The sequence below is a fragment of the Heterodontus francisci genome, chromosome 37, assembly GCF_036365525.1.
Source record: "Heterodontus francisci isolate sHetFra1 chromosome 37, sHetFra1.hap1, whole genome shotgun sequence".
In the NCBI taxonomy this organism is placed as follows: Eukaryota; Metazoa; Chordata; class Chondrichthyes; order Heterodontiformes; family Heterodontidae; genus Heterodontus; species Heterodontus francisci.
In genome coordinates, this window is record NC_090407.1 from 9,376,040 (window position 1) to 9,390,340 (window position 14,301).

General features: G+C 42.7%; 1 protein-coding gene across 1 annotated transcript in view; it reads right to left on the minus strand.

Moving 5' to 3' along the window:
* The window catches only part of noc2l (NOC2-like nucleolar associated transcriptional repressor), a 196,218-nt gene that overhangs the window by 41,174 nt on the left and 140,743 nt on the right, over nt 1–14,301 (minus strand). Inside the window, exon 16 of the mRNA XM_068017047.1 lies at nt 2,678–2,791. Coding sequence (XP_067873148.1) covers nt 2,678–2,791 — 114 coding nt within the window. The remainder of the gene's footprint in view (nt 1–2,677; nt 2,792–14,301) is intronic.

The following is a 14,301-nucleotide window of genomic DNA, read 5'->3' on the forward strand; positions in this document are numbered from 1 at the left end:
TGATTGTAAACTCAACTCCACATTCCCGCCAACTCCTGATAACCTTTCACCCCCTTACTTATCAAGAATCTATCTACCTCTGCCTTAAAAATATTCAAAGACTCTGCTTCCACCGCCTTTTGAGGAAGAGACTTCCAAAGACTCACGACCCTCAGAGAAAAAATTTCTCCTCATCTTTCTCTTAAATACCGACCCCTGGTTCTAGATTCTCCCATAAGAGGAAACATCCTTTCCACATCCACCCTGTCGAGACCCAAGATCTTAAATGTTTCAACCAGGTCACTCTTCTAAACTCCAGCAGACACAAGCCTAGCCTGTCCAACCTTTCCTCATAAGACATCCCACCCATTACAGGTATTAGACAAGTAAACCTTATCTGAACTGCTTCCAATGCATTTACATCCTTTCTTAAATAAGGAGACTAATACTGTACACAATACTCCAGAGGTGTCTCACCAATGCTCTGTATAACTGAAGCATTACCTCCCTACTTTTGTATTCAATTCCCCTCACAATAAATGATAACATTCTATTAGCTTTCCTAATTCCTTGCTGTACCTGCATACTAATGTTTTGCGATTCATGCACTAGGACTCCCAGATCCCTCTGCATCTCGGGGCTCTGCAATCTCTCACCATTTAGATAATATGCTTTTTTTTTTTAATTCTTCCTGCCAAAATGGACAATTTCACATTTTTCCACATTATAATTCCATTTGCCAGATCTTTGCCCACTCACTTAACCTATCTATATCCCTTTGTAGCCTCCTTGTGTCCTCTTCACAACCTACTTTCCTACCTATCGTTGTGTCATCAGCAAATTTAGCAAACGTACCTTCGATCCCTTCATCCAAGTCATTTATATAAATTGTAAAAAGGTTGAGGCCCCAGCACAGATCCCTGTAGCACACAACTTGTTACATCTTGCAAACCAGAAAATGACCCATTTATGCCTGCTCTCTGTTTCCTGTTAGCTAGCCCATCTTCTATCCATGCCAAAATATTACCCCCTACACCATGAGCTTTTATTTTCCATAATAACCTTTGATGTGGCACCTTATCAAATGCCTTCTGGAAATCTAAGTACGATACATCCACCATTTCCCCTTTATCCACAGCACATGTAACTTCTTCAAAGAACACCAATAAATTGGTTAAACATGATTTATCTTTCACAAAACCTTGTAGACTCTGCCTGGTTACCTTGAATTTTTCTAAATGCCCTTCTAGAACATCTTTAATAATAGCTTCTAACATTGTCCCTAAGACAGATGTTAAGCTAACTGGCCTGTAGTTTCCTGCTTTCTGTCTCCCTCCCTTTTTGAATAAAGGAGTTACATTCGCTATTTTCAAATCTAACAGAACCTTCCCCAAATCTAGGGAATTTTGGAAAATTAAAAGCACGCATCAACTATCTCACTCGCCACTTCTTTTAAGACCTCAGGATGAAGTTCATCAGGACCCGGGGACTTGTCAGCCCGCAGCTTCAACAATTTGCTCAGTACCACTTCCCTGGTGATTGTAATTTTCTCGAGTTCCTTCCTCCCTTCCATTTCCTGATTTACAGCTATTTCTGGGATGTTACTTGTATTCTCTATAGTGAAGACAGATGCAAAATATCTATGCAATTCATCTGCCATCTCCTTATTTTCCATTATTAATTCCCCAGACTCACTTTCTGTAGAACCAATGCTCACTTTGTTAACTCTTTTCTTTCAAAAATATCTACAGAAACTCTTACTATCTGTTTTTATATCTATAGCTAGCTTTCTCTCGTACTCTAATTTTTCCCTCATTAATCTTTTGCCATTTTTTAAGTTCTGTCCAATCTTCTGACCTGCCGCCCATCTTTGTGCGATTATATGCTTTTCCTTTAATTTTGATACTATCTTTAACTTTTTTAGTTAACCCCGGATGGTGGTTTTATTATTGTTCTCAATACGACAGCCCTCCCAAGAGGAAAAAGTGGGATTTATCTACCCTTACAAAGAAGCCATGTGTAAATCCTGCCCACAATTACAGTCATTATCCAAGAGTTGAAATTCTAAGAGCCTGGGGTCGACAACTTGATTGTTTGGGCTCCTGACAATAATTTCACAATGGTAAGTATCCGAAAGCAATTCGACTACAGGAAGAATCACAGCCCAAACAGACCCTGTCCGTTTTAGCAAGCCACACGCGAGTGATAAGGTGCAAGGAACCTTACCACTCCCCTTCACCCCTCGGCCAACGGTAGAGTCACAGCCGTTAGCTCTGCAAGGAGAGAGGATGAAACGCGGGATCATCCCTGGGCTCTGTGACAAAGCTGCTCACTGTGTAGCCGAGTGTAAGTGTGGGAGATAGTTCCTGCAATGTGAATAGTTGCTATAACTCACAACAAAGATGTGGGTTGTGCAAGAAGTAGCATCGCAAGTGAGATGCTGCAAGGCCATAGGAAATATTAAAGAAGAATTTGACAAAAATCTTACTTGTTGGATCAAATTAGTTCTACAATCCAAGGCAGGTACTTTATCTGACTTAAATGACAGGAAATCAATGATTTATACAAGTTATTCATCTTTTCAAAATTGCCTAAACACTCTCGCTCTGAAACACACAAACATTTCTTTTCAAAAAATTTCTGAAGTCTTGTCCAGCAGGGCAACGATAAGCAAATTTCTCAAGAAACCTCAACATACCCTCTCCTTGCCAGTGATCTCCAGTGCAATCTCCTTTTCCCTTAGTTTCTTCCAGCTGCTGTAGTACTTTTGTAGAGGTGTCCCTTCCTCCTTTATCTCCTTCTCCCATAATGCCTGGTGGAAACACAAAGAATCTCATTAGAGTAAAGCTGAAAGGAAGGGCACTAGTTAGAAAAGATCCGCTAATTTGATTCTCGTGAATCGAAATTACTTTCCAATCTAAACAAAATAACTTTATAACGGCCCTTAACCACTAGAGAAAAAAAAGCGACAAGCTTGACGGTTCCAAGGTGCTGTTTATTCATATTTTGAAGAAAAGTAAAGGACTCGCATTTTTATAGGGCTTTTCAGAAACTCAAGAGTTCACAAAACCCTTTGCAGCCAATGAAGTACTTTTGAAGTGTAGTCACTGTTGGTACTGTAGGAAAGCGTGGTAGCCAATTTGCATACAGCAAGTTCCCACAAAAAAGAGATAAGGTCTGTGAAAGGGTGGCTGTCAGGAGAGATTAAATGACAAAAGGGTTCATGGTCAAAGGGAGTGGTAATGGGACAAGTAAAGAAAGAAAAGGTATGCCTAGAGGCGGTGCGAATGGCAGGATCCTGAGTAGGTGCTGTCTGAATGCAAAGAAATGGAAATGAGAGAGAAACAAAAGAAAAAAAACAAACCAGTAAAGGAATACAAAACAAAATGGGGCAGATGTTTTGATCTAAAATTGTTGAACTCAATGTTGAGCCCGGAAGGCTATAAAGTGCCCAGTCAAAAGATGAGGTGCTGCTCCTCAAGCTTGCGTTGAACTTCACTAAAACACTGCAGCAGGTCAAAGGATCAGAGTGGGAGCAAGGTGGAAAATTAAGATGACAGGCGAGCAGAAGCTTAGGCCACGCTTGCGGACTGAATGGACGTGTTCCGCAAAGTGGTCACCCAGGCTACTTTTGTTCTCCCCAGTGTTGCTTTTGTACCATTTGCACCTCCGACAGCGCAGCACTCCCTCAGTACTGCACTGAAATGTCAGCCGAGATCATATGCTCACTTCTCTGGAGAGGCCCTGAACACACGAACAACAATGTGAAACAAATACTTTAAATTTGCAACCATTTCGACGTCAATTTGAGATCAAATGAACATCAGCCAGACAGTCAGTTTTGTACACTTGACCTGTTTTAGATGGGGCCATCAACAGAGATTAACTTAATCAATATTTCAGATCACAGTTGACTTTTGCTCAACCAATTCACCTGGGACAAAATGTATTGTGTGCACCAGCATCTTAAATTTCCAGATATTTGCTTGCATCTCAGTGTAGTCTTAAATAAATTATGCAAAATTCATAAAATGGTGCTGTCCATTCTTTAAGCTTTCAGTTCATATACCGTGAAGCTGAAATGAACAATGTAATAGCAATAAAACAACTCAACTGTCGAGTTACTTTATTACAAAACATACATTCCACCAAAATAGAAGTTTTAATAAAAATAATTTTAAACATTCTGATTTCTACTTGGCCTATTTTCTCTCCAGTTCCTATTCTTTCCTCATGCCACAATATGTGGTATCAGCTGTGGCTCAGTTGGTAGCGTCCTCACCCCTGAACTGGAAGGTTGTGGGTTCAAGTCCCACTCCAGCAACTTGAGGGTAAAAATCAAAAAGCCGACACTCCAGGGCAGTACGGGGGGAGCGATGTGCTGTTGGAGGTGTCATCTTTCCGATGAAACTTTATACTGATGTCTAGCCTTCCCTCTCTGTTGGATGTAAAAGATATGGCACTACTTTGAAGACGAGCAAGGGAGTTCTCCCCGGTGTCCTGGTGAATATTCATCCCTCAAATCGACATCACAAAAACGGATTATCTGGTCATTATCACATTGCTTTGTGTGGGAGCTTGCTGTGCATACAATGGCTGCTGCATTTCCTACATTGCAACAGTGACTACACTTCAAAAGTACTTCATTGGCCGCAAAGCGCTTTGAGATGTCCGGTGATGGTTAAAGGTGCTATATAAATGCAAGTCTTTCTTTTTCTCTTTAGCTGTTTAACACAAGTGATTGGGTGTGGACTAGAGGGTACCAGAGGAGGTAAGGAGAAAGTGGTTTCGTAATTAACTAAGTACTGTCAAGATTTCGAATCTTGGATCACTGTACTGGAATTACCAACTAAGTCACAATTCATTTCACATTCTGCACAATTTTTCTCAATTGCTTGTCGATATAAACCTTCCTTTACAAGTGGGGATTTTTCACTGGATTTAATCTGGGATTATTCCAGAACGAGGGTAATTTGGAGAACACAGAGTTTGGACTGTGCCAAGTTATTAGATTAGAGATACAGCACTGAAACAGGCCCTTCGGCCCACCGAGTCTGTGCCGAACATCAACCACCCATTTATACTAATCCTACACTAATCCCATATTCCTACCAAACATCCCCACCTGTCCCTATATTTCCCTACCACCTACCTATACTAGTGACAATTTATAATGGCCAATTTACCTATCAACCTGCAAGTCTTTTTGGCTTGTGGGAGGAAACCGGAGCACCCGGAGAAAACCCACGCAGACACAGGGAGAACTTGCAAACTCCACACAGGCAGGAAACAATCATACAGAACAGTGAAATTCAATGCTAGTGCCAGTTGTAGCCTCCAGGCTATTTTAATCATACAACATTGATAGCCTAAGTGCCTTTATTGCAGCCTTCTGTTTACTATCAGAGACAATTATCCCCAAAAAAAGTTTGTAAGGTTGGAAGAGAATTTAAAAGTGAAGTGCATTCTTGTTGGTTGCATAATGGCTGCTATGTGTCTCCAATTTGAGAATTCAGGTGGGTTTTAAGAAAGTTCTGAAAGGAGGAGAGGGAGATGGGGGAGGTAGAGGTTTAGGGATGGAAGTCTACAGATTAGGGTCTACATGACTGACAGTACGGCCACCTGAAGGGATTGGGAAATGCACAGGAGGTCAGAGCTGAAGGAATGTGAGAGACTACAAAGGTATTCAAACACGAAGATGAGAATTTTAAATTTACCGTATCCCCAAATCCTGTTTCTGTTCAGAAGCACACGGAGTTGCCCCTTGAACACATTTATAGCATCCTCTTCAACTGTCCCATTCATAACTTTTTCAGCAACTTCATAACCCATTAGATGAAATCAGGGGAAAGGTCCTACTGGTTTGCCTTGTTACTCCTAACTTCCTCAGCTGAATGTAATCCCGTGGCACTATTTGAAGACACAAAGCTGAATTCTCCTGGTGTCCAGGCCAATATTTACCCTCCAAATACCTCCAACAAAATAGATCAATTGCTGACTAAACTCTATGCTGTCTGTGGGATCTTTCTGCACATGTCTGTAACTGTATAATAGATTTTTGTTGAAAATTATTCCCATAGTAACACAATTATAGTTATGGATCATCTACAAAATGTATCATCTACAAGATGCATTGCAGCAACGTACCAAGGCTCCTTCGACAGCACCTTTCAAACCCATGACCTCTACCACCTAGAAGGACAAGGGCAGCAGATGCATGGGAACACCACCACCTGCAAGTTCCCCTCCAAGTCACACACCATCCTGACTTGGAACTATATCACCGTTTCTTTGTTGTTGCTGGGTCAAAATCCTGGAACTCCCTTCCTAACAGCACTGTGGGTCTACCTACCCCACATGGACTGCAGCAGTTCAAGAAGGTGGCTCACCACCACCTTCTCAAGGGCAATTAGGGATGGGCAATAAATACTGGCCCAGCCAGCAATGCCCGCATCCCATGAATGAATTAGAATTTAAAAAAACAGAAGTTGGTGGGTAAAAATCTATTACAGAGGTAGACATATTAAAAACTAAGTGACCATCGTTATTTTATAAATGTTGGCCTTGCCAGTGATGCCCACAACTGAAGAATGAATAATAAAAAAATCAGAAGTATTCAAACCTATTTCAAGTCTGTAGGGCTGTGCACAGATTTTGATATCCTTCCCTTTTTCTAATGTTAAAAGTTGGATTGTTCACGTGTTCAGTTGTTACCGACATGGGAGTCTCTGCTGGATGTACACACCTCTCAAATGTGGCTACAGGAAGCACTCGGGGACATATCCAGATGCCTTTGCGTTTCAACTTTTTACAAAGTCTACTTTCTACGCATTGTAGAAATCTGGTTGGAAGAAAAGCATCACTGGAAATAGGCACAAAACCCTCAATTTCCATGTACAAACTCCAAATAAATGAGAATCACATCACAACATCCTACCATTTAAATGATGCACTATATTTCTACAGTGTTCCATTTTAATGCACTGTGGAGTTTCACTCAGTATTCATGTGCTCAGTAGTAGCCTTTGTCAGTTTGAGACTGTGCACTTGCCAAGCTCACAGAGCAGTAGGAACGTGGCGATTTGGATCTCCCTGAAAGTGACAGTGCTGCACTTTGTTGAAGAAATCACTAGGTGTTCAGCAACACCATGATACTTGTGGCCCTGGGGAAACTGCTAGTGTCGGGATGAATCTCCATGTGGGTGGAGTGACTCTCCTTCCTTAACCTATGCTGTCCTTCCCCTTAGCTTTCAAAGCAACTATCTTGATCACTGGGTTATGCTCTTGTTCACTTATTGGGCCACAGTTGCTGAAAGGGCCGATAATGGCACAGCAATGGAGCAACTGGGACCTGAGTGAACAGGACAAGCAACTGGGCATCTCTTTAACCAAACAGATTTAAGGATTGGAAAACAAACACAGGAAGGACTCAGAAAGAGGAATGAATCCAATGTCAAATCAGGTGCACAAAGGGAAACAAAGGGCAGGATTTTCCTGCGGGGTTTCAGGATCCCAGCATTGGGATCAAATGGGGGCCCCGAGCCCACACTGACGGGAGCCAGACCGCCAGAGCTATTTTCCTGGAGGCAGCCTCCTAATTGGCCACCTCCGCTTTTGCTGTCCTTATGGACTGCAAATAGTAGCAGGCCAGTCTTCCTCTGAAACCTGCTCTGGCATTCAATTAGACCTTGACCGATCTGTATCTCAACTCCATTTACCTGCCTTACCTTCACATCCCTTGATTCCCTGACCTAACAAAAATCTCAGCCTTGAAAGCGCCTTGTCCCAACATCCACAATTGATTAACTACTGAGCATTGAAGGAAAAATGTAGCACATGGCACACAGCATTAAAGTATACTGGCTCAAGTGTAAGTTTGTTTTCTATAGTGCACTGGTACCAATGGCAGTATAAAGTAACAGTAACTCAATCAGTCTGGAAGACGCCAGAATCTTTAACACAATGGGCCTGTAAGCAATCAAATTGTGCCTGAAAGAGTCGACAGCAATGCAGACACTGCTCAAGAGAGACACTGTGGTAACAGAACAGCAGCAGATTGTCGCTTCCTTTCTCAGATTGTCAAATCACAGCATGGAAAAAAGCCATATACACCAATGTCGCAAATGCAGTTGTAGTTCAAGCATACTTCATTTCAATCTAACTGCACAGTGACAGTAGCAGAGCTCAGTTATGCCGCAAACAGGAACACTTCGATATGCATTTTTTCTTAATATTTATAACGATCGTATTGTGTGAATCTAATATTGACTGCAGTTAGCTGTGACTGAAGAGTTTCTTTTTGTTTTGGTGTTGGAGGAAAAAAGAAGCACAAACCTGTTGAGACATAGCTATTAGTTCTGTGGGGAGATGGTGTCATTGACTAATTAGAAAGGAATCAGGTCACATTTGTTTGGCTTGCCCCTCATTTTGTGTGCAAACTTGCTGACTCATATTAGACACAAGATTAGGTTCTATTGCAGCCAGATATCCACAGCAAATGATTCAATGGAGGCCCAAGAGACTAATATTCACGTTTTAACCACTTGAGTGATCGTAATTATTAATATCCTAAATCACTTTTATCTTGAAGTTTACTTGCCTTAATAGGAGAGGGGAAAATATAAAGGCTGCACTCCTGCACCATCACACTCTGCCTATCCAGTGGAGGTGGTTAAGAGGGCTATTTGTGGGAGCTTACTGTGCGCAAATTAGCTGCTATGTTTCCTACACTAGTGACAACACTTCAAAAGTACTTTATTGGCGATAAAGTGCTTTGGAATGACTTGAGGTCATGACAGGCACTATATAAATGCAAGTCTTTTGTTTTTTTTCATGGAATCTGCACAAAGCAACAATTCACCGAGGACTCGATTCAAAAGTTATATGAACGTTCAGCACTTTTCACAGTTCTTAAATAGTTTATTACATGTTGAGTAAGCCAAATATTGTGCTACTAACTTCTTGCTATATGTCTATCTTATTTATAAATGAATGTATAAATGATTTTAGCCTGAAACAGTGAGATATTTACTGACTTTGAGTCAACAGGTCAAGCAGCACACATGTATGGCCTGGATTTTGCGGTCAGTGGTGAATGGATAGCGTTGGCTGTTTATTAATATTATCAGCCGTAGCTCAGCTGGTAGCACTTTCGCCTTTGAGTCAGAAGGTTGTGGGTTTAATTCGCATTCCAAAGACTCAAGCACAAAAATCTAGTCTGACATTTCACAAGCCCTAACTTTTTCTGGCATGTGCAGTGAGCAAGTACCACAACTTCACATCCTTCCTCACATGTGAATGGTGAGTTCTTGGACAAGATATCGTTACAGAGCAACTTTCGGAAAACCAGGGCAACTCGTACAGCAATATCCTGATTTCTGCATTTAGCTGCGCATGTGCAGGTGCCGGAAATTGTTGTCCAATTCATCCCTTAATAATGATGAGCAGAGATAGCCTCACTGTTATTTCTTCTGCAAAATCCAGCCCATTTGTCCGTGGATCGTAATGCTGTGACATAAAGGGTCATCGTTAATCCTGTAGCCCACTATCCCATTCCTGATGCATTCAAGGAGACAAATTCCAGTTCGTAAGAGAGTTGTTTAACTTACACGAGCTGCCATTTTGCCACAAGCATAAATTTAAAGTGGTGAAGGACAGCCAGAGGTGTGACAGACACAACTGCGCAGTCAGGATGCCATCATATGCTGAGAGCTTTAAAATTTCCAGGTTTATGTATCGTTCCTAGGTTAAAGAGAACTCGCATTCCATCAAGTCATTTTGGACTGGACGCGATAATGACCGAGAGAGGAAACAAGTGGCAGACGGCTCCCAGACTTCTGCTCGTGTCTTTTGCTGACTGCTGGGAACCACAAGGTACTGTATCTAGACAGGACATCATAGAGTTATCAGCACATTGTGATGGTGCCCACTATCTATTCTAAACCCATTTTCCAGCACTTGACCCGTAGCCTTGTATGCTGTGGCATTTCAAGTGCTCATCTAAATACTTCCTAAATGTTGAGGGTTCCTGCCTCTACCACCCCTTCAGGCAGTGTGTTCCAGATTCCAACCACCCTCTGGGTGAAATTTTTTTTCCTCAACTCCCCTCTAAACCTCCTGCCCCTTACCTTAAATCTATGCCCCCTGGTTATTGACACCTCCGCTATCACTCATTTGATTTTCCTCTCCCTCCCATCTTCATTTGGCAGTTTCCTCACTTGACACAGTTCAAATCAGAAATGAGTGCTAAGCCACTCTGTGGCGCCTGGTATTAGATTTCTGATGCTCTTTTTTGGACACTAAAGAAATCAAAGAGATAATGGAGATACGCTGGAAAGTGGAGTTGAGACAGATCAGTCATGATCGTATTAAACGATGAAGCAGGTTTTGAGGGGCTGAATGGCCTACTCACTGCTCCTGTTCCTTATGTTAAGTGCAGGGCAGGAGAAGATTAAATGATAATGGTGTAAGACAAAAGGAGGCAACCATGAGAGAAATTAGACAAATATCCTCAGAGTACAAAAGTGCTGAATCTATAATGACTGCATGACTGCCCCCGGTTTTTTTTTTGTTTTACTTTGTATTTTTTATTTTTATTTCTTTCAATTTCATTTTATTTTAGTTGGTTGCATCATTACACTTTTTTAACCATGTGCCTGCCCAGTGTTTTTTTTCATGTTTTTGCTTTTGGCTAGTGCTTTCACTATTCTGTCATTTAACACCCTCTCTGCACTAATGCTTTGTATTTCACCACACCATTAACACACTCTTTGTCTTTGCCCCATGACTTCCTTGTCGGATATTCTCTGTGAACCTCTGTCCTATCAACACCTTCCCATTTGTTCTCTTTTGCTCCACCCCCACTTTATTTGCTTAAAACCTATTACATTTCTAACCTTTGCCAGTTCTGATGAAAGGTCACTGACCTGAAACGTTAACTCTGCTTCTCTCTCCACAGATGCTGCCAGACCTGCTGAGTATTTCCAGCACTTTTGGTCTTATTTCAGATTTCCAGCATCTGCAGTATTTTGCTTTTATGTCTAATCTGCAACTCTGGCTTCTACACTGAGTAATTTAACCATTGAGTATAAAGTTATGATGGGCCTAGATACAGTGGAAATGAAGGACTTATTCCCCTTAGCGGAGAGGTCAATAACCAGGGTGCATTGATTTTAAGTAATTAGCAGAAAGATGAGAGGGGAGTTGAGGAGAATTATTTTAACCCAGATGGTGGTGGGGGTCTGGAACTCACTACCTGAAAGGGTGACAGAGGCAGAAACTCTAATCGCATTTACAACATTCGTAGATAGGCACATGGAGTGCTGTGACCAACAACATTACAGACCAAGAGCTGGAAAGTGGGATTAGGCTGAATCACTCTTCTGCGTGTCACAGGGCCAAATGGAATTTTCTATGTTTCAAAGTGAAAGATATATTTGAGACCCAGAGGGTATGAAAATGCTTACTACAGAATATCGGGGGTGGGAGGGTGGACGGGAGGGAAGCGTGGAAAATCTCACAGAACAGGGAAGGTGCCATCTTGGAACCAGACCCATCGTTGCAATGGATCCCTAACCAACCATTATTCTACACACAATGTCAAATGAATGTGCTGGTCAGTGACTACAAAGATCAAAACCTGGTCTGTCACATTAGCATGATGCAAACAAGCTACCACCATGATCAAATAACAAGAATGATGGAGGAAATTCAGGATAGCACAATAGCCTTTGCTGGGCTCACTTGTACTTAAGTGATATCTTGTTTGACAATTTCTAAATAACTGATGAAGATGATTCTGAGAATTACCATACACTATGTCACACTGGTACATACCTTCGAGCAGTCTCCAAGAACAAGTGCCTTCCTAACACAATGAATTATTACAGCAAAGTGCAATGCATTTTTAAATAATTTCCACTTTGGACTTTAGCTGCAAACATCAGACATGAGGCAGTTATAAATCTTGGATTAAAATCACTACTGTGGAGCAGGGTTATTTGTGTCTTCTCTGGCACAATCTGAACAAAGAACAAAGAACAGTACAGCACAGGAACAGGCCATTTGGCCCTCCACACCTGCGCCGATCTTGATGCCTGCCTAAACTAAAAACTTCTGCACTCCCGGGGACGGTATCCCTCTATTCCCTTCCTATTCATGTATTTGTCAAAATACCTCTTAAACGTCGCTATCGTACCTGCTTCCACCACCTCCCCTGGCAGCAAGTTCCAGGCACTCACCACCCTCTGTGTAAAGAACTTGCCTCGCACATCCCCTCTAAACTTTGCCCCTCTCACCTTAAACCTATGTCCCCTAGTAACTGACTCTTCCACCCTGGGAAAAAGCTTCTGACTATCCACTCTGTCCATGCCGCTCTTAACTTTGTAAACCTCTACCATGTCGCCCCTCCACCTCCGTCGTTCCAGTGAAAACAACCAGAGTTTATGCAACCTCTCCTCATAGCTAATGCCCTCCAGACCAGGCAACATCCTGGTAAACCTCTTCTATACCCTCTCCAAAGCCTCCACGTCCTTCTGGTAGTGTGGCGACCAGAATTGCACGCAATATTCTAAGCGTGGCCTAACTAAAGTTCTGTACAGCTGCAGCATGACCTGCCAATTTTTATACTCTATGCCCTGACCGATGAAGACAAGCATGCCGTATGCCTTCTTGACTACCTTATCCACCTGCGTTGCCACTTTCAGTGACCTGTGGACCTGTACACCCTGCTTAATTTATTTTGTATGCATTAATTAGTTCATCCTTCTCCTTGTGTTTTCCATCTTGTGCCTGCTCAAACAGCCTCTTTCTGTAACTGGAAGGTGAGGGAATAAGCTAGAATTGGCCCTAACACTAATGATATTCCATTACTCTTCCAGTAAGAGATCCAATCTGAATGTAACACATTACATTACAACAGCACAACTTGAAAACAGGATTCAAAATGTGGAGTGTCCATTGACACCTTTGTGTCAGCCCATAAGCAGGTGGTGGGCGGGACTTACAGTTGACAAGACTTGCCTCCAAACAACAGATTCTACAGCAAAGAGGGAAAACTTATGCTCTCACCCACGTGGGTTTGGAGGAGGGGACAGCATAAAATTGGGTGGGATGATGGCGGGGGGGTCCTGCTACCATCCTGTCTCCACCAAAATTTAGTCCGGGACAGGAAGGCCTGCAAATGGTCTTCCTGCCCCGCTGTCAATTGAGGCCCTTAAGTGGGCAATTAACCCCCAATTAAGGGCCTCTTCCCACCATAGCCACAGTTAGCCATGCAGTAGGTGGCCCTGTCGCCGCACAGGAAGCATGGCATGGAAAACCATGCGGGCTGCTTCCTAACTCTGGGGGAGGGAGGGCAAGGGGTCGTCCCTCATTAAAAGGCACTTAGTGCCTGAACGAGGGACCTGGCATTGGGAGGGTGTGAGAGGGGGTGGGGGAAACTGAGGGCCCACATGCCGTCCTTGCTGCTGACTCCCACCCCACGAGACCCCTCCCGCCCTGACCTACCTGAGGCATAATTCCAATGACACTCCAGTGCCTACGGTGGGTGTACCTGCAGTACCAGCCACTGCCTTGTGGTGGCACTGCAGCTGTCGGCCTCTGATTGGCCAGCAGCTCTGCAAAGGTGGGATCTCCAGAGGTGGGGTCCTTGATCATGTGATGGCCCACTGCTGTCCACTTAAGTGCCTGATTGGCACTAAATTCGGCAGCCCTTCCGTAAGGGTTTCTCTGGACCCCCGCCACCAGGATAAAAGTCCCCCCAAAGGTTATTTAAAAAGACTTTAAAAGAAGTTCTCAGGCTTTTAACTCTCAAAAGATACTAAGTTTTAACCACACGATCATAAGAACTAGGAGCAGGAGTAGGCAATTCAGCCCCTCGAGCCTGCTCCGCCACTCAATACGATCATGGCTGATCTCATCTCGGCCTCAACTCCACTTTCCTGCCCATTCTCCATAACCCTTCAAACCTTTACTAATTAAAAATCTGAGGTTTCATTAGAGTGGCTAAAATGAGCTTTATAAATGCATCATCTTTCTACTGTAAAATGGCAGAAAGGTAAACAAGCAGATAACTAGAATTGATCCAGTCCAGAAGAAGTGTTTTAAACATGTGGGGAGGAAAAAGACACAGTCATGACAACTTCCAGTGTCTCTGACTCTATCTTGATGGATGGCTTATCAGACGAACAGGAATTCAAGCAGCCCCATTCATCTTTGGAGCATGCTCACGTACAATTTCTCAAGTTAGTTTGAACCTGGTATTCATGGGTTTAATATCTGCGGTGGATAGACAATGGGATTAGTCCAACAGCTACTTTGTAT